Source organism: Microtus pennsylvanicus, chromosome 11 (genome assembly GCF_037038515.1).
Source record: "Microtus pennsylvanicus isolate mMicPen1 chromosome 11, mMicPen1.hap1, whole genome shotgun sequence".
NCBI classification, from domain to species: domain Eukaryota; kingdom Metazoa; phylum Chordata; class Mammalia; order Rodentia; family Cricetidae; genus Microtus; species Microtus pennsylvanicus.
Window position 1 is genome coordinate 9388471 of NC_134589.1, and position 26075 is coordinate 9414545.

The window sequence follows — 26075 nt, forward strand, 5'->3', positions numbered from 1 at the left end:
TTCAAAAGGTGGGTATTGTTTTACTTTAAGCAACAGTCCAGGACCTAGAAGTACAGGTTTCAAGGATGAGACTTTCTTCATGGTCAAGCGTCATGCACATGGCACTGAGTTATTCCATTACGATGTCCCTGTGGGACCCGCGCCTACAGCCCCATTCTGGGACTGCCTCCTTGTGCGCTTCACCTTGGAATTCCAGGCAGCTGATCGTACACCTGAAGCTCCTCTGCACCTGGGTGGCTCTGCCCAGCAGCTAGCCCGTCACAATGGCCCTGGCTTCCATCCTCTTGCAGGCAGTGGGCGTGAGATGCACATCTTTGTATCATTCCACTTGGACAGGAAGGTGCACTTAGCAGAGGACGCAGTGATGGTGGAGCAGACACCAAGGAGCATGCTCCATCGCAGCCCCTGTGGCTGCTGGGTGTCCCACCACAGTAAGCCAAGTACAGCATCCAAAACCCTGGTACAAATGCGACGCTAACAACATCAGGAACCAGATCATTTGTTCTTTAAAGACAGTCTACTACTCCAGTCTACTAGAAAACACTCATGCCAGGGCCCACAGACCCAGAAGTCAGACACAAGAAAAAGGAATAGAGAAAGCATGGGGGATTAAAAAAAAAGACAGCAGTACATAAAGTGCTTCTCTTTTAATGAAACAGATCCAAAAGATGTACAGTTGTGCAGCTCACAAGCATGGAAAAACAAACAAACAGAAGGACAGAGTTCCAACAGAAGAAGCTAACCCAAGACCAGGCTGGACTTGCCACCAGGGGGGTTTCTCCTGGATGGCGCTGGGGCCGGAGCCACTGGGCTGGGCACAGGAGCAGCAGGCACGGGCTTCTCTTCGATCTGCCCCAGGTTGGCTTGGAAGTCTGTGTCCACGTTTTCTAGGAAGACAGAGTTTGAGAAGGCTCAAACAAATGGAAAAACCATACGGAATACAACAGTCAGCCAAAGTCCTCACTCGGAAATGGAATCTCTTGGTGTTGCCCACTTGTTGCCTTTAATCCCATGTGATGGAGGCAGGAGAGTCAGGAGTTCAGGGTCATTCTTTGCCATATAGAATATTAAAGACCAGTCAGGGCTACATAGTGACACCTTTTTAAAAAGACAAAACACCAGACATGGTAGCACATGCCTTTAATCCCAGCAAGTGGGAGGCAGAGGCAGATGGATTTCTGTGAGTTCAAGAACAGCCTGGGGGGGGCTGGAGAGATGGCTCAGAGGTTAAGAGCACTGGCTGCTCTTCCAGAGGTCCTGAGTTCGATTCCCAGCAACCACATGGTGGCTCACAACCATCTGTAATGAGATCTGGCACCATCCTCTGGCGTGCAGGCATACATGGAGGCAGAATGTTTATACATAATAAATAAATAAATCTTTAAAAAAAAAAAGACCAGCCTGGTCTGCAAAGTGAGTTTCAGGACAGCCAGGGGTAAAGAAGGAACCAGGGGAGGGAGATAGATGGCTCAGCAGTTAAAGGTAAAGGCATTGGCTGCTCTTCCAGTTCAGTTCCTTTGCCAGCACAAAGCGGCTCACAACCATTTTACTCCAATCCCAGGGTATCCAATACCCTCTTCAGACCTCCTTGGACCCCCAACACACACACACACACACAGTCGGTACACAGACATACATGCAGCAAAACACCCATATACATAAAATTAAAAAGCAAACATGGGGTTATTACTTCCACAGCAATTTGACAATAAATGCCAGTGTTCAAAATAGTAATTCTAAAGAAAAATACCTTTGTACAGCAATCCTGAAGATCAAGCCCAGGGTTTTGTAGTCAAAACATCAGCAACCCTGAAGATCAAGCCCAGGGCTTTGTACGTCAAAATAAACATTGTATGTACTAAATTGCTATTTAGCCCATCGACAAAATAACCAAAGAAAGCTGCCAGTGCTGAGCAGACAGCGATTCACAGTAAACTTCAGGGTCAAAGGGAGAAATGTTGCCTCTGTCTTTAGGGAGGGAGGAAGACTGCTGTCCTAATCTCCTTTCTCCCCCATATCCATGGCAAACTGAGGATAAGCCCAGGCCACTTACTTCCTAAGGCCATCGTTTCCGGTGAGCCTCATTCTCCACCCAGACTCTGCCCTCACTTTTTTTTTCCTTTCCTTCAGACAGGGTTTCATTATATATCCCTGGCTAGCCCTGGAACTCACCAAGATCCTCCTGCCTGTTTCCCAAGTGCTGGTATTAAAGACTACAGACATCCAGCTCATGAGCTGGTCACCACTGGTTCCTTCTCCCCCTTCTTCCTGCACCTGGAACCTGCACCCAGACTGTGCCTTGATTGTTCTGTTTCACCTTCCAGGGTGCTGGGACTAAAGACCCAATCCGCCCCCCTAAGAGCCAGTCCTGGAACTTACTCCACAGACCAGGCTGGCTTTAAATTCAGACAACGGCAGGCCTCTGTCTCCGAATCATTGTGATTAAATGTGTGTGTCACCACCGTCCGGCTAAAAATATATTTTAATAAGTAAAATAAATGTGGTCACACTGACTACTCTCAGCTTCATCCTTCCTTCTGGAGTATGGTGGCCCCTGAGGTACACTCGGGGCTCTTTCCCTGAGTCACACATGAACTTAGACCTCCAACAGCACAGCAGGAGCAGGGCAGCACGCAGACGGACAGACATACGATCTGCACATGAACTTAGACCTCTGACAGCCCTACAGGAGCAGGGGCAGCACGCAGACGAACTTACCATGCATATCACCTTCTCCCTGGAAAAGAAAATTTCAAAATTAGTTACTGTTTTAATTCTGTAACCCAAAAAATGGTCATAGTTCAGAGTAGCTAATCTAGTTGAAATTAAATGTGAAATTCCATTTTGGCAAATGCATGATCCAGCAACAAGCTCAATACAATCTGGGGCAATGCTACACAACTGTCCTGGACAATGAATACCCAATGCCAGTGAGACACACACACAGTCTTTTCTCAAACAGGGAGTGGTGAGCTAAGACTTCCCCTATGTAGCTGATAAAGGGCCCTATCCACATCTGCTGCACAGCCTCCCCACACCTAAAAGTTGATGCCTCAGGGTAACCAGACCGGAAGAGTTCCTTCCAGACACACCCAGGGGGCTCACTGGCAGCTCTATCTGCAGATGTGTCCCACAGTGACGCCGGTGTTGTCATTTCCTGGAGTTCAACACAAACATTTAGACAACTGACATAGCCCTTCAACTCCAAGTTGCTAGCTAGATACAGGAGGTTCAAAGGAAGTGCAGTGCATGGGCTTCCTAAGGCCCCAGGGTTAATGCTGAGGGCCTAAGACTAACCTAATGGTAACACACTTAAGCGGATCAGTTATCTGACTCCCTGCTTCCCTTTAGGTATTTGTTTCTTTTTTTTTAATATTTATTTATTTATTATGTATACAATATTCTGCCTATATGTCTGCCTGCAGACCAGAAGAGGGCATCAAATCTCATTTCATATGGTTGTGAGCCACCATGGGGTTGCCGGGAATTGAACTCATGACCTTTGGAAGAGCAGGCAATGCTCTTAACCACTGAGCCATCTCTCCAGCCCCCCCTTAGGTATTTGTTTGGAGGAGGGTCTCATGTAGCTCAGGCTGGCTTAGAACCCTGTGTAGATAATCCGGCTGCCACCACCACCCCGGTGCAGGGATTATCAGCATGAGTAATGAAATTTTGGTCTCATGTTGCAGTGCTGGGGGTGAGCCCAGGGCTTCTGGAAAGCTAAGAAAACACTCCACAAACTGAGCTCTGCCCCCAACCTATTGGCCTGGCTTTTTGTCTGATACTTTAATTTTCATCACCAAGTCTTAGCTCATTCCCTTAAGGAGATCTGAGCAATTAAAAAATGAACTTTTTTCAAGACAGGGCTTCTCTGTATAGCTCCAGCTGTCTTAGAACTCACTCTGAAGATCAGGCTAGCCTTGACTTCAGAGAACACTAAAGGCCTGCGATGCACCACCACCCCGGAGAGCCCACATTGTTCTCACACTGACCTTGAGGTCTAAGAAGTCTCCAGAACTCGCTTCAGAGGGGTTACTTCTCTGCGCTCCAGGTGACTCAGAATCTTCCCTGCCACCAGTAGTAGACTTGGCACCTAGAAACCAATACACACTTTCTTAAAGACTATAACAGAAGGGGCTAGAGAGGTAGCTCAGCCATTAAGAGCATGGGCTGACCAGGTTCTTCCTAGCACCCACATGTTCACATACAATATGCAGGCAAAACACACACTTAGAAGAATTCCCAGTCACCCTGCCTGAGTCTATCCTATACTGGATTACAGGTGTGATGTGCACCCAGCCTGTGTTGGACTTCTTGCCTCTTTGGGTTCAGCCTTTGTTAGTCAATACCAAATCCAGCTGGATCAGTGACTTTGAATAGGGGTTACCTTGTAAAACCAGTCCCTGCTGCTGGGTGTGGTGGTGCACACCTTTTAATCCCAGCGGGGGGGGGGGGGGGGGGGCGGGGAATCTCTGTGAGTTCAAGGTCTGTCTGGTCTGTGGGGTGAGTTCCTGGGCCCACAGGGCTAGTAAGGAGAAATCCTGTCTCACTAATAAAAACAAGACAAACAAACCAGCACCTGCTGACTTTGCCCAAGATGGAGGGTTTTCTTCAGGTGTCCCAAAGATGCTAGAAGCCATCTTGTTCTTCCTCACAGGCTGTTCTGATGGCTCATCAAAGCCTAGTGAAAAATTGGATCCACCACCTGGAGGCCGCAAAACCCTGGAAACAACGGTAAGATGTTAGCTTCAGATCACACCGAAACACTCCTTGGCACAAATATGTTCAAATACCTTTCACTTCCCTTAGCCATCTCCCCTGCTCCAAGACTGACTCATCTAGCTAGGAACCCGCTGCTGGGGGTCCGAGGCCAACAGTGCTCTATCTGTAAGGTCATCCACCACACCCAAAGCTGCAACACTGGCCTGTCCTCCAGATAACAGACTGGTGTCCCTTAGAGAAAGGCTAAGAAGGAGAAGGGTCTCTCTGGGCTTAGCTGAATATATCTGCAAAGCCATTCAGAGAAACATCTTGTTATTTATTCATTTGGAAGAATTTCCAACTTAGACAAGGCAGCACACACCTGTGATCAGAACTTGGGAGACTGAGGCAGGACCTCCAGCCCCAGTGAACTATAGCATCAGATAGTCACCAAAGAGGAAATTTTTATTCTCAACTAAATGAAAAACAAAAAAACCCAAAAAACAGAAGATGCTCAGCAGACAAGGGTGCTCACCTACTAAACCTGAAGACCTAAGTCAGATCCCCAGTACCCATGGTAGTTCACAAACATCTGTAGCTCTGTTCTGGAGAATCTGACACCCTCCTCTGGCCTCTGCAGGCACTGCACACTCATGGTACAGACAAAACTCTCATATGCATACAATTAAAATATCAGGGTTGGCCATATCTAAATCACAGTTCCCAAATCTATGGCTCAGGAACACAATGGAAGAGGGGCCAGAAATATTTAAGAGCCAGAACACCAGGATGTCTGCTGCAAAAACAGCCTCTCCTAGAAATGGCTGTGCAACAAGCCTGGAGCCATGACACTATCAAAGAACATACTAGGGCTGGAGAGACGGCTCAGCAGTTAAGAGCACTGACTGCTCTTCAAAAGGTTCTGAGTTCAATTCCCAGCAACCACATGGTGGCTCACAACCATCTGTAATGAGATCTGGTGCCCTCTTCTTGCCTGAATAACAATGTATAAATAATAATACTAACACCCGGTCTGATCCCTAGACAAAGAACTATAGGCGACTAATGATTTCTGGTAGAGGAAGAATTAATTAGCCTCCTCTCTTATTGGTTATCCAATACAAAAATGTCAGCTCTGTAACCATATACACACAAACAAGAAAAAAGGACTCAGTGGGCTGTGTTTGTATTTGCTCACACATACATATACACAGTTGTATGTAAAGGAGAAGATGACCAACTTGCTAGTGAGGTGAGGTGAGGGGCTGAGGGGAAGACAGAAAGTGATGGAATAATATTTTAATTAAATATGTATAAATAAAAAAATAATCTGGAACTGGAGAGGTGGCTCAGCAGTGAAGAGTAGCGGCTGCTCTTGCAGAGGATCAGGGTTCAATTCTCAGCATCCACATGGCAGCTCACAAACATCTGTAACACCAGTTCTGGGGAATCTTACATTCTCCTCTGGCCTCCATGGGTATCAGGCAAGTACATAGTAAACATACATACATGCAGGCAGAACACTTACATACATAAAATAAATGCAATCCTTAAACACCAACAAATGTTTCTGAAAACCCCAAAGCCCACTTACTATCCCATTGCTCACCTTTTAAAAAAATTGACTTAAAATTACTGAAACCTAATGTAAGACCTAAGACTTTTGGAGCTGGAGAGACGGCTCGGAATTCTGTATACTGCTTTTACTGAGGGACCCAAGTTTGGTTCCCAGAACCCACACTAGAGCACACGGCCACTTGTAACTCTAGCTTTGCACACTGCACTCACATGCACACACAGATAGACAATTAATACAACAATAAAGGCAGGAGGTGGTGGCACACGCATTTAATCCCAGCACTCAGGAGGAAGAGGCAGGTGGATCTCCAAGTTCGAGGCCAGCCTTGTCAGAGAAAATCCCAGGACAGGCTCTAAAGCTACAGAGAAACCGTGTCTTGCGAAACAAAAGCAAACAGAACCACCCTTGGCCTCGGTAAGTAAAAGCATTTGCTAAGTTAAACCCAGCACCTCCAGTTGTTCCTTGGTCCCCATCACCTCCATCCCCCCAACCCTCTCCACCTTTTGTTTTCCAAGACAGAGTTCTCCTGTGTAACAGCCCTGGCTGACCTCAAACTCAGAGAGATCCCCCTTCCTCTGTCTCTCGACTGCTGGGATTAAATGTATGTGCCACCACAGCCCGCTTAAAGGACAGATAACTTTTTAATATTTATTTACTTATTTATTCATTATGTACAGTGTTCTGTAATATACATCTTCAGGCCAGAAGAGGACACCAGATCCCATTACAGATGGTTGTGAGCCACCATGCAGTTGCTGGGAATTGAACTCAGGACCTCTGGAAGAGCAGCCAGTGCTCTTAACCACTGAGCCATCTCTCCAGTTCAAGGAAAGATAACTTAGGAAAGTTGGTTTTCCTCTTCCATGTGTGCCCCTGGGATCTAACTTGGGTCTTGAGGCCTGGCACAGGTGCCATTACCCACTGAGCCATCTGGCCAGCTTCTGAAGAGCTCTAGCGTCAGCACTCACAAAGATGCATGTATGCCCATGTTTACTGTGACACTGTCCACAAGCCAAGTGAGGTGAGCTTGTGCCCCATCACAGAGAATGTGCCATACAAGCTCCGTGGAACTTTGTCAGCCAGAGGGCGGGGAGGGGGTAACTTGCTAGAGAATAGTTGTACCTGGAGATCTGTGTAGTAAATCAAGCGAACCAGATACAGAGAAACAAATACATCACATTTGTCCTCATTTATGGATCCTGTATTGCAGATACAAAAAAAAACATTTCTATTTTGCCATGAAAGCAGAAGGAGACCAGCAGGGAGAAGGGGGTGCACTGGAAGCACAAAGCACACTTGAGACAAACTGTCTTTGTGAGCTAGGTGGTGACTCAAACCTGTAATCCCCGAATTTGGGAGTTGGAGAACAAAAAAAAAATCAAGGAACTCAGGGTCATCCTAGGCTGCATGGCAAATTTAGGCCAGCCTTGGCTACCTGAGACCATCTTAAAACCAAAAAGAAAAATCCTGAACTAATGAAACCCATCAGTACACACAATAAAGGCATGCCCCGCCCCCAAAATGTGTTTTGAACTGGGGTTTGGAAAGATGGCCCTGAGGTTAGATGCACTTGTTGCTCTTGCAGGGAGCACTCACGTGGTGGTTTCCCAGCTCATCAGACCCTCTGGGACTGATGACCACTTTTGGACCCCAGGCACAGGCATGCATCTGACTGCCCTGCCAGAGCACCTACATGGCAGCTCACAACTCTAACTCCAGTTCCAGGAGATCCAACACCCATGGCAAAACACCAATGCACATAAGATAAAATTTAAGGAAAGAAACACATAAAAATAAATCTAAAAATTTTTTAATTTGAATGGATAAAAAAAAATGACGCAATTAGGTAGGCATAGTGGCTCATGCTGCCGATCCTAGCACTCAAGAAGCTGAGGTAGGCCAGCCAAGGCAATAGACTGAGATCCTGTCTCAAGATATCAAAAAATAAAGTGTGTTTGTTTCCATGTCTTTCTAGTTTATTCATTTCTGGTTGTAAAGTCAACAGATAGGCAAAAATATGCTGCGACAAGAATCCTTTACAATTGCCTCATTGTTGCGGGAGGTCCTCCCACTCCTCCAGCCTATCGTCGCTGAGATACCAGCCCCTTGGGGCGTGGTCTCTCTCCCTTTAAAAAAGCAGCCACTTCCCTCTCCTCTCTCTCTTCACTTCCTGCTCCGCCGGTGACTTGACTTCCTTCCTGGTTACGCAGAGGGCTGAAAGTGATCTGTAAGTTTTTTCCCCTTTAAATAAATATCACCCTATTAATCATAATCCCAAATTGGCATTGTTTGTGACTTACGCCTTCATTTGGCGCCCAACGTTTGGTTTTAGAACCTCTCCCGGCTCGCAGCCGCGAGTTCGGCTTGGCGGCCGGAAGTTCGGCTTGGCGGCCGCAAGTTCGGCTTGGCGGGCGCTTGTTCAGCTTGGCGGGAGCAGTTGCTTCCTCAGCCGCTGCCTGTGGATTTAAACTCCACAGGCCCGCGAAGTCTCTGCCCGCGTGATTTGCTCTTTTCTGAGTCGTTTTCAAATCTCCCTTGCAAGCACAGCTCTTAAGTGGCGCAAACCAGAGCACGTGGTGGCTGAAAGCTGCAACCCCTCAGGGTGACTCTGTCACGTGGAGGCATAAGCGGCTTCCAGGTTGCTCTTCCCTACCCCTGGATTCTGGTTTCTGGTTCCATCTCTGGAATTGATTTAATTACATTTACTTTGTTGAGCAACTTACATTTTCCAGTTTTTAACAAATACTAGGCGGACTTTGAAACAGGACCGTGTTTTCGTCGAGACTTGGCAACAGCGCCACCTGCTGGATAATAGGTAATATGGCAGTTCCCGTTTCCAACGCGAATTTTACTGTTCTGGTTACCAATACAATGGGTTATATCATGCAAGGTTTATATGACTATGGGGATAACTTAATTTACTGGTTACTGGGTTTCAGTATTTTTTTGCATATTCTATCATTTAGGAAGATCATGGCACTCCTAAGAACCATACAATCTTTACTAGAAACTCATGCAGGTCAGGAGATTAAGGATTCAAAAGAGACAATAATAAAAAGACTTGAAATGATTGAAGAAATGATTGGAGCTGGTGAACAGAGTAATAAGGCACAAGGACAGAATACAATGCCAACACCAGCTATTAGAACTGGCTTACCAAAGGTTTTAGCAGCATACCCTATACTTAATTCTGACAAAGCGTCAACTTCTAAAGGCTCAAAGGGAGTCAGAGAAGCTAGATGGACGCCAATAGCAATGAATGATCTAAAAGAAATTAAGCAAGCTATCGTTAATTTTGGCTTGCACTCTGCATACGTAAAGGAAATGATAAGGACTTGGGCTTCTAATGCTAGAGCTACCCCCCATGATTTCCATCAGTTAGTGTCTGCAGTTTTAGATAATGGACCTTCCTTGATGTTTGGAATTTATTTCAGAGAAGAATCCAAACATATGGAACAGCAAGGAAGAGCAAAAGGTATTGAGGTTTCCCAAGATCAAATTCTTGGTGCAGGAGAATATGCTGATCCACAGGTCCAAGCTCTTTATGATGATGAAGTACTGTGTTTATGTCACCAAGCAGCTTTAAATGCTTGGAATAGGATACAAGATCCAGCAAAAAGGGTTGAATCATATACCAGAATTAGGCAGGGACAGAGAGAACCCTTTATTGACTTTTTGCAAAGATTAATTAAGGCTCTGGACATAGGGGTAACAGACCCAGAATCTAGACGAATACTTCTTGAATCTCTAGCTTTTGAGAATGCAAACATAGAATGCAAAAAGATAATTGGGCCTTTAAAGTCTAGATCAGCACCTATGGATGAATGGATTCAGCATACGATGAATGTTGAGACGTTTAGCTATAACGATGAATCTTGGGTAGGAGAAGCGATTTCCACAGCAATGAGGAGACATCAAACTGCCAGGTGTTTTAATTGTGGTAAATTAGGACATCTGAAAAGGGATTGCAGGCACAGAATTTCTAGGAATATTATCTCCTCTGGGAATGACAAAGATAGGAGACCTAGGCCTTCAGGTATATGTAGGAGATGCGGTAAAGGCCGACATTGGTCCAATGAATGCAGGTCAACAACAGACAAACAAGGCAACCCGATACCGTCGGGAAACTCCTTGAGGGGCCTCTCGCAGGCCCCCAAGCCAACAGTGGCCCAGTCATTCCCAGTCACAGTGGAGAACGTGCCTCACCAAGAAAATTAAAAGCTCCAATTTCTGCTGCAAAAAGTAATACTGGTCTAAATGATGAAATCCATGTGGAGGATGAGTCAAAAAACCCAGTTGGACAGAGTAAACGTATATTTTGGCAGACTTCTATTAATGATCAAAGACCAAAGCTAAGAGTCTGTATAAATGGCACTTTTATTGAAGGCTTATTAGACACAGGTGCGGATGTAAGTATCATTACCCCAGAATCTTGGCATCCGAATTGGCCTCTTCAAGAGGTAGATGTTCAGTTCCTGGGAATTGGAACCCTATCTCGTGTAAAACAAAGCACAAGATGGGTTGAATGCATAGGGCCCGAAGGGCAAATAGGAAGACTAAGGCCATATATAGCCAATATTGCCATAAATTTATGGGGCCGTGACCTGCTACAGCAATGGAATACCCAGATTAACATTCCTGTAGTTCCAGGAACTCATAATTCTGGGAAAGATATGATGAGGTATTATGGAAAAAGGTCACTAGCCATTCAGGCTGTACAAGAACATACAGCAAATACCAAACCTTTAGAGGTACCAACAGCCCTACCTTTAAAATGGCTAACTGAGAAGCCAATATGGATCAAACAGTGGCCTCTAGCTGAAGATAAACTACAGGCATTGGAACAGCTGGTGCAGGAGCAACTAAATGCTCACCACATTGAAGAATCAACCAGCCCTTGGAATTCTCCTGTGTTTGTTGTAAAAAAGAAATCTGGTAAATGGAGAATGGTGACAGATCTAAGAGCTGTCAACAAAGTAATTCAACCTATGGGCTCACTACAATCTGGAATTCCTTTGCCTTCTCTGTTACCAAAAGGATGGCCTCTTATAGTTATTGATTTGAAAGATTGTTTTTTCACTATACCGTTACAAGAAAAGGATAGAGAAAAATTTGCCTTTACAGTGCCTACTTATAATAATTCTCAGCCCAATAGGAGATATCAATGGACTGTCCTCCCACAGGGTATGCTCAATAGTCCTACACTGTGCCAATATTTTGTAAGTAAGCCATTGGAAATAATTCGTAAACAATTCCCCAAGTCCATTATTTATCATTACATGGATGACATCTTGTTATCTGATTCAAATAAAGATACTTTAGAAAGGATGTTTGAAGAAGTAAAGAAAGTCTTGCCTAGGTGGGGATTACAAATTGCCCCTGAAAAGATTCAAAGAGGAAACTCTATTAATTACCTAGGTTACAGAATAGGGTTAGAGAAAATTAAAACGCAAAAGGCACAAATTAGGAGAGACCACTTAAAGACTCTTAATGACTTCCAAAGATTGTTAGGAGACATTTCCAGTCTACGACCAGCTGTTGGGATAACACCTGATCTAATAGTTCATTTAAACAAAACCTTAGATGGTGATAAAGATTTGAATAGTCCAAGAGAACTGACAGCTGAAGCAGAAAAGGAACTGACAATGATTGAGGAAAAATTACAGGAGGCACATGTGGATAGGGTGAACCCAAATCTTAGCTGCATCCTAGTCATATTGCCTTCCAGAATTTCTCCTACAGGGATTCTAATGCAGAGGGAAGATATTATTTTAGAGTGGATATTTATACCTAATAAACCAAGTAAAAAATTAAAAACTTATGTGGAAAAAGTCTCTGAATTAATTATAAAAGGTAAGCTGAGACTTCGTCAACTAGCAGGTATAGACCCAGCAGAAATTATAGTGCCTTTTACTACTGAAGAAATAAAAAAGTTATGGGAAGACAATGAACCGTGGCAAAGAGCTTGTGCTAATTTTTTGGGAGAAATTAATAGCAACTATCCCAAAAGTGGTAGACTTAACCTCATAAAAAGAACTTCTTGGATTCTTCCTAGAATTGTACGTGATGCTCCAATAACTGGAGCCCGTACGTTCTATACTGATGCAAATAAATCAGGGAAAGCAGGTTACAAGTCAGATGAATTGAGTAAGGTGGAACAAAGCCCTTATAATTCTGTCCAGAAGGCAGAATTATATGCCATTCTTATGGTGCTAAGGGATTTTAAAGAACCTCTTAATATAGTTACAGATTCACAATATGCAGAAAGAGTTATCTTGCATATTGAAACCGCTGAATTTATACCAGATGACACAGAGTTGACTTCATTGTTTATCCAGGTACAAGACATAATCAGGAACAGGCTTTGTCCGATGTACATAACACACATCCGTTCCCATACAGGTCTGCCTGGTCCTCTAGCCCAAGGCAATGCTGAGATTGATCAATTATTGATTGGAAGTGTGTTGCAGGCCTCAGAATTTCATAAGAAGCATCATGTCAATAGTAAAGGCCTAAAGAAAGAATTTTCCATTACTTGGCAACAAGCTAAGGACATTATAAAGAGATGTCCTACTTGTTCTTTCTATAATCAAACACCGTTGCCTGCAGGGAGTAACCCAAAGGGCACTAAGAGAAATGAAATCTGGCAGATGGATGTGTTCCACTTTATGGAATTTGGTAAATTAAAATATGTACACCACACCATAGACACGTATTCAGGTTTTCAATGGGCTACTGCCCTGAGCTCAGAAAAGGCTGATTCAGTAATCACACATTTATTGGAAGTTATGGCCATCATGGGTATACCTGCACAAATAAAGACAGACAATGGTCCAGCATATGTATCTAAGAAAATGAAACGCTTTTTTGATTATTATAAAATAAAACACATTACAGGTATACCAAATAATCCTACAGGTCAGGCAGTTATAGAAAGATCAAATCGTACTATAAAGGATATGCTGAACAAACAGAAAGGGACCGAAAATACCCCCAGAAATAGATTACATAATGCTTTATTAACCTTGAATTTTCTTAACGCTAATGAGAAAGGAACGACAGCAGCAGAGAGACATTGGATAATGGAAAAGTCTGCTGAACTAAATCAACCGATTTATTTCAAAGATGTGCTGACCTCTCAGTGGAAGCCAGGAGATGTGCTACGTTGGGGAAGGGGTTTTGCTCTTGTTTCCACAGGAGAAGAAAAATTGTGGATACCATCAAAATTAATAAAGTTTCGATTTGAAGAAGAGAAACCTCTTGGAAAGGAGAAATGACAACTCATCCACAATGATTATATTCATACAGGTGGTAAGAAAAACATATAGAATGGGGGCAGGGTTCTGTTCTTATCTCCACAGGAAAACACTCATCTTTGAGAAATTCAAGGGACCCTGGATGTTTGGATACTGACAGATGGAAAAATACCTGCCCGATAGGAAATATCAAGAAAACTGAATGGGATGTGTAAGTAATATTAAACCATATTTCTAAATTTATAAAGCTGGTTTTGAAGTTGGACTCTGGCTCAGTCCCTCTCCAATTCCAAGCCTGTTAGTAAGAGAAAAACCCAGAGTTTCTGGAGTTTCTGTCTCATGTCAAGAGCCATGATGTGGGACAGAAAGAAATATGAGTTTAGAAAACATCTTTGCTTTTCTTCATATCTATCATACTTTTCATTGAATATATCTATCATGTCTTTCATTGAATATATATATATATGTCTATATGATTAATGCTTAAGTTTTTCATAATGAACAATGAGTTTTTCCTGAAGTGACATTTGAAGTTTCCAGGAAGAAGATGGGGCCCCATAACAACAACTCCACCTGGTTGATATGACGTCATGATACTGATAGCGCTACAACAAGACCTGCTTTGGGTACCAGCTGCACAAGACAGTTCCAACTTGGTTAGCTGAAATGGTGCACATCTTATACAACATTTTGGCCAGACCTGCACAAAATACTCAGAGACTATTGGCAATATTAAAAGACTTGATCTTGAAATTTAACCATCATTTTACTTTCACAGGATCCCCCAGAAAGAACGTCGCCCCCATGACAGCTGGAAGTAATTCTAGAGGACGACGTCCCCTCTCCCAGTAAAGTTTGCCCTTGGGTTTAGGGACATCATTTAGGGGTTGATTATAATTAGTATACGATTGAGGGTTGGGGGAGGAATTTTATAAGCTCAGGGATCATTTTGAAAAAAAAAAAAAAAAAAAAAAGAGGGATGATGGGATAATAGATTTGTAATTGTGAGTTACTGTTTTTAGACAAATATATTGGTATAGATTCTTGTATATTGATACAAAGTTAAATTATATTGACTATTGTATGCATGCATGTTTCTACCTTGTTTAAAACATTTTTATGTATTGACATATATTGTATTGTATATATTTACCATATTGCTGTGTACATTTCTACCTCTGATTAAGATACTTATATAATGTTTGTGTATTGATATATATTTACCTACTGCAATGTATATTTGTACATTGTTTATATTTGGAGGTCATTGTCCTCATTTGTTTCACAGTTGTTTATTGTCTTAATCTTTAAGTTAGATAGATATTGAGAATTATATAGACTAATAGTCATCTAAGTTTGTCATTTATAATTAGACTAATCAGGTTCTTTAGATATATAGAGATTATACTCAGTATAGATAGTCTTCAACTTCTTCAAAGAGCTGTAGAAAATGGCCTTTAATCTAACTCAGAGTTTTGTGGTAGTGAGACACAATTGCTCCTGGCAACACCACTCTATTCCCGAGAGAATGTTGAGCACCAAAGACACTCCACCTGGAGCCTTTCCTTTTGGCAGAACTGGCCTTGGGGCAAAGAAATGCCCATACCTCAACCACTGACAAAGATACAGAGCATGCATCAATGGATAAAACAGGGCTGTCTTATCCTGCCAAGACAGGGTAAGATAGTTTTGAAAGTTGCTTGCCTTTGAAAATGGTGTGTCAGTTATGTTAGGCCTTAGCCAAAGTTGGTTGCTTCAACGCTGCTAATGTGACTTTGGGTGATTGCCTAGGTAGCTAGTTGTCTCTGTGATTTGTTGCATGTTTTGGAAGTTGTTTTACTGAACTTCCTAATTACCCAGGTAACATTATTTCCCTTCTCAGATCTTTGATGGGGTTGAAGACTATATAAATGTAGTTACTTTCTCTCATGACTTGGCCAAGTTATTTATTATACAAGACCTAAGCTAGTTAGAATAGCATATTTGTACTTATTGTATATAATTTCATAGTAGGTTTAGAACTCTCTTATTTAAACAGAAGGGGGAGGTGTTGCGGGAGGTCCTCCCACTCCTCCAGCCTATCGTCGCTGAGATACCAGCCCCTTGGGGCGTGGTCTCTCTCCCTTTAAAAAAGCAGCCACTTCCCTCTCCTCTCTCTCTTCACTTCCTGCTCCGCCGGTGACTTGACTTCCTTCCTGGTTACGCAGAGGGCTGAAAGTGATCTGTAAGTTTTTTCCCCTTTAAATAAATATCACCCTATTAATCATAATCCCAAATTGGCATTGTTTGTGACTTACGCCTTCACCTCATGGCTTGATAAACACGTTCAATTTCATAAAGCATGTGTACCTGGAGAGGGCCTTCCCCAGCACCCACTGTGTCTGGTAGATCCAGATGCTGCCTGATTGACAGGCTGTGGCTCAGCCTGTAATCCCAACACTCAAGAGGCCAAAGCAGAAGACCACAGTTAAATTCAAGGCCAACTTGGGCTACACAGACTGTCGGGGAGAAGCTAAGCAGTACACACTGTGATCCCAGCACTAGGGAAACAAGAGGGTAACCTGGTCTACATGGCAGGGGGCAGGAGTGAGAAGGGCATCCTAGGCACAAGAGGATAGCCAGACAGCAACAGGAAGTTGACAGAGAGATGAATACTTGCCAGGATAGTACCCTGCGTATACAAGATGCTTTTCCAGCACAGGAGAACAGATGAAAGGTGCCTATAATTCTAGGCAATTTAAAACACAGCAAGTTTCAACCCTGGAGCTGGGGTGGAGAGCAACATCAGCAGCCTCAGCGACTTGGGAGACTAAGGTAGGAGAGTCAGGAAGTCAAGAAGGTAGATACCACCTTGGGCAACATGTGTCCCAAATATACAGGCAGTGTCCTTGGCTATGGCGCTTATTTTATGTGTGCTCCCTCCCCATGGGAAGCACGGAAACCAAGGCGGGCACTTCTGTCACAACCTGCCACTGCTGCCACTGTGGTGACCAAAATAAACCGGGTCTTCTTCTATATTAAAAAAAAAAAATCGGGGGCTGGAGAGATGGCTCAGTGGTTAAGAGCATTTCCTGTTCTTCCAAAGGTCCTGAGTTCAATTCCCAGCAACCATATGGTGGCTCACAACCATCTGTAATGAGGTCTGGTGCCCTCTTGCGGCCTGCAGGCGTACACACAGACAGAATACTGTATAAATAAATAATAAATAAATAAATATTTAAAAAAAAATCATTATTCTGTGTGTGGGGGTGGTTTATCTGCACACATGTCTGAATACATGTATGTGCATGCCTGGTGCCCGAGGACAAAGAGGGCGTGCCTCTCTCCTGGGACTGGAGTCACCACGTGGACGCTGGGAAACAAACCAGGCCCTAGAAAAGCAGTCAGAGCTCTGAAGGACTGAGCCATTTCTCAGCCCAAATCCCTTAACACAAGGACATTCATCACGGGAGTGGGAAGACAAAATGGAAGAGCAGCTGGGTATAGCAGCGCAGCCTCTAATCCCAGCACTCCAGGGTTGGGGTGGGGGCAGAGGCAGGGAGATCTGTGAGTTCCAGGCCAGCCTGGTCTACACAGTGAGACCCTGTTTCAAAGGAAAATCCACTGGTAGAGCACTTGCCTACCCTGTGTGAGGCCCTTGGTCTGACACTGCAAACCCAACCAGAGAGAAGCAGGGAGGGGAAGGGGAAGGCTGCCGGGAGAGGCCACACACCCGTAATACCAAGCACTGCAGGGCAAAGGGGCAGGAAGATTACAATTCCAGTCCACCTGGGCTACAGAAACGTTTAACCAAAAAGAGACTGAGGCTGAAAACCTGCTGTTTCCTGACCCAGTATGTTAAAGACTACAAATTTCATTTTTTGAGACAGGGTCACAGGTAGTAGTAGCACAGGCTGATGTGCAACTCTTGGATTGTCTTGCCACAGGCCCTGGTTTGGAATGTGTCTTTTGTCCAATCACATTACACAGCTTCAATCTCACCTGTGCACAGAGCAATGCTGACTCTGTAAAAACCCAAAAGGCAGTTAGTTAGGTGCAGCGGTACACACCTTTAATCTTCTGAGTCCTAGGCCAAACTGGTCTACATAGTTGGGTTGGTTAGCTGCAGGATCGAGCCTCTGGGTGGTTCACACTGGAGGCTCCTGGAGGGCAAGCACCTACACTGGCCAGGGAAGTCCAGCACCTACCTCCTCTCTACTCTAAACCTAATTATACCCTTCAGGATAAACCCATAAATCTAAGCGTTTCCATAAATTTTATGGCAAATTAATTAAACCTAAGGACAGGTTATAGGAATCCTGACTTACAGGCAGTTGGTTAAAAGCACAGGACAAGAAAAAGGGGGGGGGGGGGGCAAAAGTCATGCTCTGTATCTCGTGCCTATAATCAGAATATGGGGGTGCCGAGAGGTCTGGTGTGACTGTGAAGGCATCAGAGACTAAAGTGAATTCCGGACTAGCCAGGCTAGAAATGGAACTGTGCCTTAAAAAGAAAGAAAAAGAAAAGTGGCTACGAGTACAGTTCAGTTGGAAGAACATTCGCCTAGCGTGCCCAGCTCCCCGGACTACAGACACTGGGCATGGTGGGCACCGTCAATGTGTGTGCTGCACTATTCCAGGTGTCACAGCCAATCCGATGAGAGCAGCCACATCTACCCATGGCAGATCTGCTAGAGGGTGGGGGCCACACCTGAAGTGACAGGAATCCACATGGTTAGTTTTCCCTCCTCAGACTAGAAAATGAACGCCATTTAGAACAAGGTATACTTACTGGGGAAACGGTATAAAGACATATAAACATACAACTGTGAACAAACCTTAAATGCACAAAACTCCTCAGCCCCGAGTGCTGGGATTACAGACATGAGCTACTATGTCCAGCTGGGAACAGACTTCCTAAGGGATCCAGTGTTAACTGCCCAACCTCTATGCCTCAGGTTTTTATATAAAATGAGGGGAGGGAATATTATCTGTCCCATCAGACTGTTATTATAGGGACATCATACAAATATATATATATATATATATATAAAATCTGGAACATAGCGATCATGTACATAAGCTATTATTAAAACCATCTACAAGTCACCATGATGCTACAAGGGTGTTCCCTCTCACTAATGGATTTCAGATTAATTTTAATGTCTTCCTATTTTTCTGTACTTCTGTTAACCTAAAATTCTTTTAAAGATTGCTTCTGGGACCAGGCAGTGGTGGCACACACCTTTAATCCCAGCAGAAGCAAGCGATTCCAGGACAGCCAGAGTTACACAGAGAAACCCTGTCTCAAAAAAACAAAAACAAAACAAAAAACTGCTCTGGATAGATGGGTGAAGGTGCCTGCTGCCAAGCCTGACACTTGAGTTAGATACCAGGAACCCACAGTTTAAGGAAAGGACTCCCCAAATCCCCAAAGCTATCCTCTCATCTCCACACACATCCAGAGGATATGCACACATGCACACAGGTACACTCGCTCTCCGTAAAGGAAAAGGGGACAAAGAGGTGGCTCAGAGGTTAAGAGCACTGGCTGCTCTTCCAGAGGTCCTGAGTTTAATTCTCAGTAACCACATGGTGGCTCACAGCCATATGTAATGAGATATGGTGCCCTCTTCGGGAGTGAAGGCAGACATACAGGCAAAACACTGTATACATAATAAATCTTAAAAATACATGCATGTAGCCGGGCGATGGTGGCGCACGCCTTTAATCCCAGCACTCGGGAGGCAGAGGCAGGCGGATCTCTGTGAGTTTGAGACCAGCCTGGTCTACAGAGCTAGTTCCAGGACAGGCTCCAAAGCCACAGAGAAACCCTGTCTCGAAAAACCAAAAAAAAAAAAAAAAATACATGCATGCATACATACATACAGGGTCAGACTACGTCTACCAAGTGTCAGCATCATGCTGCTTCAAAGTCAAAGTGATGTTTGAATGTGCAGTGGAATTTTAGTTGTTGCAGAAGACATACAATAAGGAATGTTGATCCAGTGATTACATGGAGACCACAGAAGAGGCTATAAAGAATGTGGATCATAAATGCCGTCTGAGACAGAGAACAGGGTTCCAAAGTATTCCGAGGCTTAAAGGACTGCTACGTAGACTCCAAGCCGGACTGGCTTTATATGGTTCCATTTTCCTCCTGTTAGACAGCGGTGTGCTCGTGCAACAGACGAGTGGATTACAAGGAGTAATTCCTGTAGGTGGTCGTGTGTGGGCTCAAGGCTGGAGTGGTAGAAAGCTCAGAAGAAGCCCGAAAAGAAGACTCAGATACAATAGGATTATTCTGTAGCTAAGCCCTTTTTGATTCAGTGTCCTCTTCTGGCCTCCAAGGCCACCTGCCTTCTACACACCCAAACGCAATTTTAAAAATAAACATTAAAAAGAAATGACTGTGTCTGAGGTAGACACGGTTACAGAGACAGGTCACAGGGAGTTTGGGGCAGCCCTGGGCTATATATACAGGCTGGACTACAGAATAAGGTTTCTCTACAGGATCTAACTATATAGCCTTGGCTAACCCAGAACTCTCCGTCCTGCTTTTCCAGACTCCTGTGCTGGGGTTACAGATGTGTGCCATCAAGCCGGACACCAGTGTCACACAATAACACTTTCCCTACTGTCCACGCTGGATCCATCCCTAGGTAGACATCCTGGCTCCTGCCCTCCTCGCTGGACTCACACTGCTTTTTTCTGCCTTGTCCAGGCAGCTCTAGTAATGTGGCCTCTTCTCAACTAAACCCAGGCGTTCCAGCCACCTTCCTCCTCTCTACTCCCTTCACTGCTGCAGGCACCTCCACTTGGAGCCTTTCCTAAGCCCTCTGGCTGGAATTCGCTCCACCCTTCCCCTCAGAGCCATTTAAGCTTTAGCTAATCTCTCTCTCTCTGTCTCTCTCTGTCTCTCTCTCTCTGTCTGTCTGTCTCTGTCTCTGTCTCTGTCTCTGTCTCTCTCTCTCTCTCTCTCTCCCTGGTTTGAGACAGGTTTTCTCTGCAACTTTGGAGCCTGTCCTGTTACTCTGTGGACCAAGCTGGCCTCGAACTCATAGAGATCCACCTGTCTCTGCCTACCAAGTGCTGGGATTAAAGGCGTTTGCCACCACTGCCTGGCCCAGCCAACCTCTTAAACCCCACTCCTACACCCTGCTTCCTCCACGGGCTTAGGAGCAGCACAGCAGCTTAGTGCTCCCGGAAAGGGGAGCCACACATCCTTCTGGACACCTTCCTGAATCCTCACTGCCCAGCAGCAAGCACAGAGGCAGCATAGAGCACAGGACGGAGTGGTAATCTCCAACACGCTTGACCTGTGGGCAGCGCGCAGCTTTGCTGTCAGGATTCTCGGTCACGTCACCCTGTCCCCCCCCACCACCACCACCAACCAGCACAAAACCTGCTCATAGTGCAGGGCCCCACAAAGCCAGCTGAGGCTGAGGCTGCCTAGCTGCATGCTGGGCTCAGCACTGGCGGCTTCAGGCAGCTGGCCAGCAGTCACTGACAGCAGGACTGGAGTCCTCAGGCCTGGCTGCCTTGTGGGCAAGTGCTCCAAGTGCATCAAGGGTCAATCCAACAATGCCATGTCTGTCTGCAGGGACAAACCCAGGGAGTTACTTTAAGGTTCTCCTGTTTTCTAGCCTTGGACTCTCTTCTGGGGGCCTCTCCCTTTCCCTGGAATGTGACACTGGTGTCTCACTCAGTGAAGATGCCATGCTCAGGCCTGGAAAGAAGGCTCAATGCTTCAGAGCGCTTGTTGCTCTTCTGAAGGACCTGTTCAGTTCCCTGCACCCACATCAGGCAGCTCATTCACGGCTACCTATAACTCTCCAGGGGATCCAACACCTGTTCGACTCTGCGTGTTCCCTTCTCAAAACAAATAAAATAAATCTTTTATTTTTCTACAGAAGGGATACAAGTTGAAGAGATGGCTCAAAGGTTAAGAACACAGTCGGGCATGGTGGCACACACCTTCAATGCAGCACTTGGGAGGCAGAGGCAGGCAGATCTCTGAGTTCGAGACCAGCCTCGTCTACAGAGTGAGTTCCAGAAACCCTGTCTCGAGAAACAAAAACCAAAAAAAAGCCGGGCGATGGTGGCGCACACCTTTAATCCCAGCACTCGGGAGGCAGAGGCAGGCGGATCTCTGTGAGTTCGAGACCAGCCTGGTCTACAGAGCTAGTTCCAGGACAGGCTCCAAAGCCACCGAGAAACCCTGTCTCGAAAAACCAAAAAAAAAAAAAAAAAACACTGGCTGCTCTTCCAGAGGACTCATATCCAATTCCCAGCACCCACATGGTGGCTCACAACCATCTATAACTCCAGTTCCAAGGGACTTGACACCCTCTTCTGGCCCCTGTGGGAACCAAGCACACATGTGGTACCGTACTCTCAGGCAAAATATTCACCAAAAAAATTTTAAATGTAAAAGGTACTTTGAAAAAGAAGGGGGGGGGGCGCACACAATGACATCAACTAGAGAAATAAAGATGGCTCAGCACTCAGCAGTGGAGAGTACTTGCTGCTCTTGCAGAAGACCTGAGATCAGTCCAAGGGGACCCATCTCAGGTGGCTCACCTCTCTAACTCCAGAGGACAGATGTCTCTGCCCCCTACAGGCACCTGCATTCATGCACATCCACATGCAGACATAATTTTTAAAAAGTAAATATTCGATCAGATATGGTGGGCATGTCTTAAATCCCAGTACCAGAGACAGAGATGCGTAGATCTCTGAGACTGAGGCCAGCCTGTTCTACACACTGAGGGACACTGTTTCCAAAAAAAAAAAAAGGTAAACATCTAAAGCTATGTCTCTATGTCTGCCAATGCTTGTAATCTTGGCACTCAAGAGACTGAAAGAAGAGGTCCAAGCTAGAGGCTTAACCTGGGCTACACACTGAGTTCAGGCTAGTGTAAAGTCACACGGTCGAGATCCTATGCTGAAAAATAAAGAACTATGCTTTTTTTTTAAGTCTCAGATATTAAACACACCCAGAGTAAATTTATTTAAAAATCAAGATAAATGTATTTAGGCATTTACTTTATAAAGATGATAATCCTTACATTTAATCTAAAAAAAAATTTTGATGGAGGGTATCACTTCAAAGCTGTAGCCTAGCCTCAAGCTTGAAGCCATCCTCCCACTTCTGACTCCCTAGTGCTGGCTCACACCCTCACCCAGGTTCCCAGGTAATTAATGTTTAAATTACTACTAGTGATAGAGATAGGGTCTGGGGTGACCTTTTGGGGTGAAGGGAAATGGGAGCTGCTGAGGATGGAGCCCAGGGTCCTGCCCAGGCTGTGGGGCTGTGAGCATGCTAATCAAGCACATTGCCAGCCCTAGAGATTCTCATTGGCTGAGGTGTTTGAAATTTTTACCTTAAATGACCAAAGACATGTGAAATATTAAAATCAAAATCAACATGCCTCTTTGTCCTCCCTCCCTTCTTCCCCAGGGAGCGGGAGGCTTTCTGCACTAAGTGTAACTAAAACCTCATGAAATTCTTCAGAACCATAGTGGACTTAATTTTTTAGCCATGAAAAAACGGGGGGGGGGGGGGGGCAACACGAGCACCAAGCCAGCTTAAAAACAAGCCAAAGCTCTGCCTGGTCCAACTTTTACTGGTCTTGCAATAGCAGGTACTACCTCCCCGATGACGTCAGTGTTGTAGAGACCATCTGAAATAGAGAGCGCTTCTCAAACAAAGGACTTGCTTGCAAGACAAAGTACTTCAGCTTTGGTTTTGACTCTTTCTTTCTGAACCACATATATGGTAACTGCTTCAGGACTGCCGAGTTAAGACCCAAAAATGTTATAACAGACAGCAATTTAAAAAATAGCTTCCTTTCTTCCAATCCCGAGTGCCCATCTCTACCACACCACATTCATCACGAGGTTGCAGAGCAAGAGGCACGTTACTGAGGGAAGGGGGTGAAGAGAATCCGGAGAATACAGAAGGAGAAACACAAAGTTAATAAAGACCAAGGCATGGAACCTGAGCAACAACACCGGAGGGCAAGTGATCACAAAGGTGGCCGGAAACACTTATTTTGCATTTATTTGTCTCACATGTCAAACATCCATGTAAAGGACCCAGGCTTTACAAAAAAGCTTTAAGGATGAACTCGACTCTCAAAAGGTTACACATTACACATTATCACACCAGTAACCAAGGCCTGACCAACAGAAAGTTGGCTTCATCACACAAAACACAATCCAGGGCTTAATCTGTCCTCTGTAACAAATTACCTCACTGGAGGATGACAGGAGGGAGTGACCATGTCTCCAAGGTCTACACTCTCTCTCAAGTTCTGCCCCACCCTCTAATTGCCCCTTCAGTTCTCTCCAATCGCACCCATTTTTTTATTACTTCGTGAAACTGAAAGCAGTGACTTCCGTGGCTGTCCCTCCCAGGGCTTCCTCCTAAACTACTCTGAAGAGGCTGTTTTTTGTTGGCAAGTTCTCAAACCTCTGTGAGATACTGCTATTCCACGGCTGTCTTCTTAGCCCCACAAAATGGCTCCCTTTGTGCCATTCGGCCAGGACCCCAAGGCTTGGCCACACACGACTGCGGGTCATCATCAATGGCCATCACAGATGGCCAGGAAAGTGGAAACTAAGCTTCTTCCGAGCCTTTAGCAAGATCCCAGCGATGCCTTAAAGGACTGTGTGCAATTCGCCGAGACCATGTCGACTCCCTTCACAGAACCCAAACCCTCCCACCAAGTTAGAAAGGACTAGAAAAAGGGTCCGAGCCCAGACACCTCGCTCCTCCCCTAAAATGCAGTCTACTTGGTGGCAAGCAAGGTCCCAGCTTCCAGGAGGGGATACTACATACTACTGGAGAGACAATGGATGTCTCCATGGCCCCGCCCAAGCACAGACAACCTCCTCCTCCAAGGGAAACCTGCTCTGGGGTGAACTCATTCGGCCAAAGTCAATGGGAGAAGTGAAGAAGGTGGCGTGGAAGGGCTGAGGTCCGAGGGTCTGAGCGCAGAAGACCCACTCGGGTCGTCTCGCGGCCCGCGCACTCGGAGGTGGGCGTGGGGAGGGGGAGGAGACCCGGTCTCTCCTTTGTTAGGCGCACGGAGGCACTCGGAGAAGAGGACCGCCACTCGGATCCTGGGCTGGAAGTGAGGGAGGCGATGACCGGCTCCGCCCTGCCAGAGGTGCACCTGCTGCGCGGACCCGGGGACCCGGCGGGCCACCGCGGGGACAAGAGCCTGCAGACCCGCAGGCACAGGGCTCAGATCTGCACGCTGCGACAAGGCGGAGGCCAGCACACTGCCGAGGCCACAGGCGGTGGCGCGTGGCCCGCGAGTGGGACAATGGGCCCAGGAACCGGAGCTCGGCAAGCTCCCTGGGCTGTGGGGAGACCACGCCACCATCGCGGAGCCGAGAAGTATCGCCGCGGGTGGCTGAAAGCCGATCCTCCCGCACACGCTGACGGACGCCAACCTGCCGTAATTGCCATACGGCCGCCACCCACGGTCCCCTCAGCCGTCGCTCCGTGGGAGAAAGGAACAGAGCCGCCCGATCGGGGCGGGGCCACCAGCAGAGGCTGTCCCGCCGCACAAAGCGGCGCCCACTCCTCGCTCTGCCACCCACCGCGAAGCGAGCTCGGCGCCCCGGGCGGCCCCGGGCCCGTTACTGCCAACGCCCCGCGGCCCGCACGAGCCCCTGAAAGCTCGAGCCCGGCCCTGTCGCCTTACCGGGAGCTGTTCCTGCTGTTGGGGTCCACACCCTTGAAGGTAGTGGTAGTGGTCATGGCGCCAAGGGGCGAGGTAGGCTGGCGCAGGGAGAACGCCGAAGGGGACTGGGACCAACAGGCGCAGACAACTCCACAATCGCCACCAGCCGCGCTCCACGAGCCTCTGCCGCTGTGGGGCTCGCCGGACCCACGCTTTATAGGGCTCCCAGGGCCCACCCTCCGCGGGTCGCCATTGGCAAGTTTAAAAGGATCTCTTCGTTTCTATTGGTTTCCTACGGTGCTAATCACAGTTCGGCATCAGGATGGGCTGCCTGGCCACGGCTCAGCCTAAGCCCCGCCCCCTTCCTGTCCAGAGACAGGCCGCTATCGTCTCCCCTTCCCCCACCCAGGCAAGCCCGTCCCGCTCCCCCACAAGTGTTCACTGTCACTTTTCAAAGTTCCTCGAGGGGCTGTTGAGGTGGCTCAGAAGGAAAGGCGCTTGCCGCCCGGCGTGACAGCCCGACCTCCAAGACCCAGAAAGTGGAAGGAAAGACCCAAACTCCGGAACCTCTAACCTCCAGCTGTGTACTCTGAGGTACACACACACATACACCCCTAAACACACCCCGAAACACATACACACACCTAAACACACACACACACAACTACCTAAGTAAAATGATACCTCACTTGGGAGATTGAGGCAGGAGGATTACTCTGAGTTTGAAGCCAGTCAGTGAGACCCTGTGTCAAGGAGAAAATAAAGAGGGAGGGAGAGAGGGGGCTGATGGAGTGCGGCAGCATTTGCTAGTACTGCAGAGGACCCAGGTTCAGTTCCCAGCACTCATGGCAGCCCAGAACTG

The 26075-nt window shown here is 46.1% G+C and overlaps 1 protein-coding gene across 2 annotated transcripts; it reads right to left on the reverse strand.

The window, feature by feature from the left end:
* On the reverse strand, positions 1 to 25420 carry Jpt1 (Jupiter microtubule associated homolog 1). 2 transcript variants are annotated; one of them, XM_075990073.1, is made up of 5 exons: positions 25235 to 25419; positions 4580 to 4722; positions 3993 to 4093; positions 2719 to 2737; positions 1 to 887 (listed from the first exon to the last, which is right to left on the reverse strand). In XM_075990073.1, exons 1-5 carry the CDS (start codon positions 25288 to 25290, stop codon positions 739 to 741), a joined length of 468 nt encoding a protein of 155 aa, XP_075846188.1. In that variant the 5' UTR covers positions 25291 to 25419; the 3' UTR covers positions 1 to 738. The 2 variants fall into 2 exon arrangements, with proteins under 2 accessions (XP_075846188.1, XP_075846187.1); XM_075990072.1 differs by lacking the exons at positions 1 to 887; positions 2719 to 2737 and adding an exon at positions 2879 to 3157 and having other exon boundaries at positions 25235 to 25420.
* Between the last annotated feature and the right edge of the window lie 655 nt (positions 25421 to 26075).

Excerpts from the sequence above, each read along its gene's own strand:
- Jpt1 (XM_075990072.1), bottom strand. The coding sequence starts at position 25,290 with ATGACCACTACCACTACCTTCAAGGGTGTGGACCCCAACAGCAGGAAC. Across the intron at positions 4,723-25,234 it reads AACAGCAGGAACAGCTCCCG|GGTTTTGCGGCCTCCAGGTG; the intron begins GTAAGGCGACAG and ends CGTTGTTTCCAG. Across the intron at positions 4,094-4,579 it reads ATCTTGGGCAAAGTCAGCAG|GTGCCAAGTCTACTACTGGT; the intron begins GTGCTGGTTTGT and ends ATTGGTTTCTAG.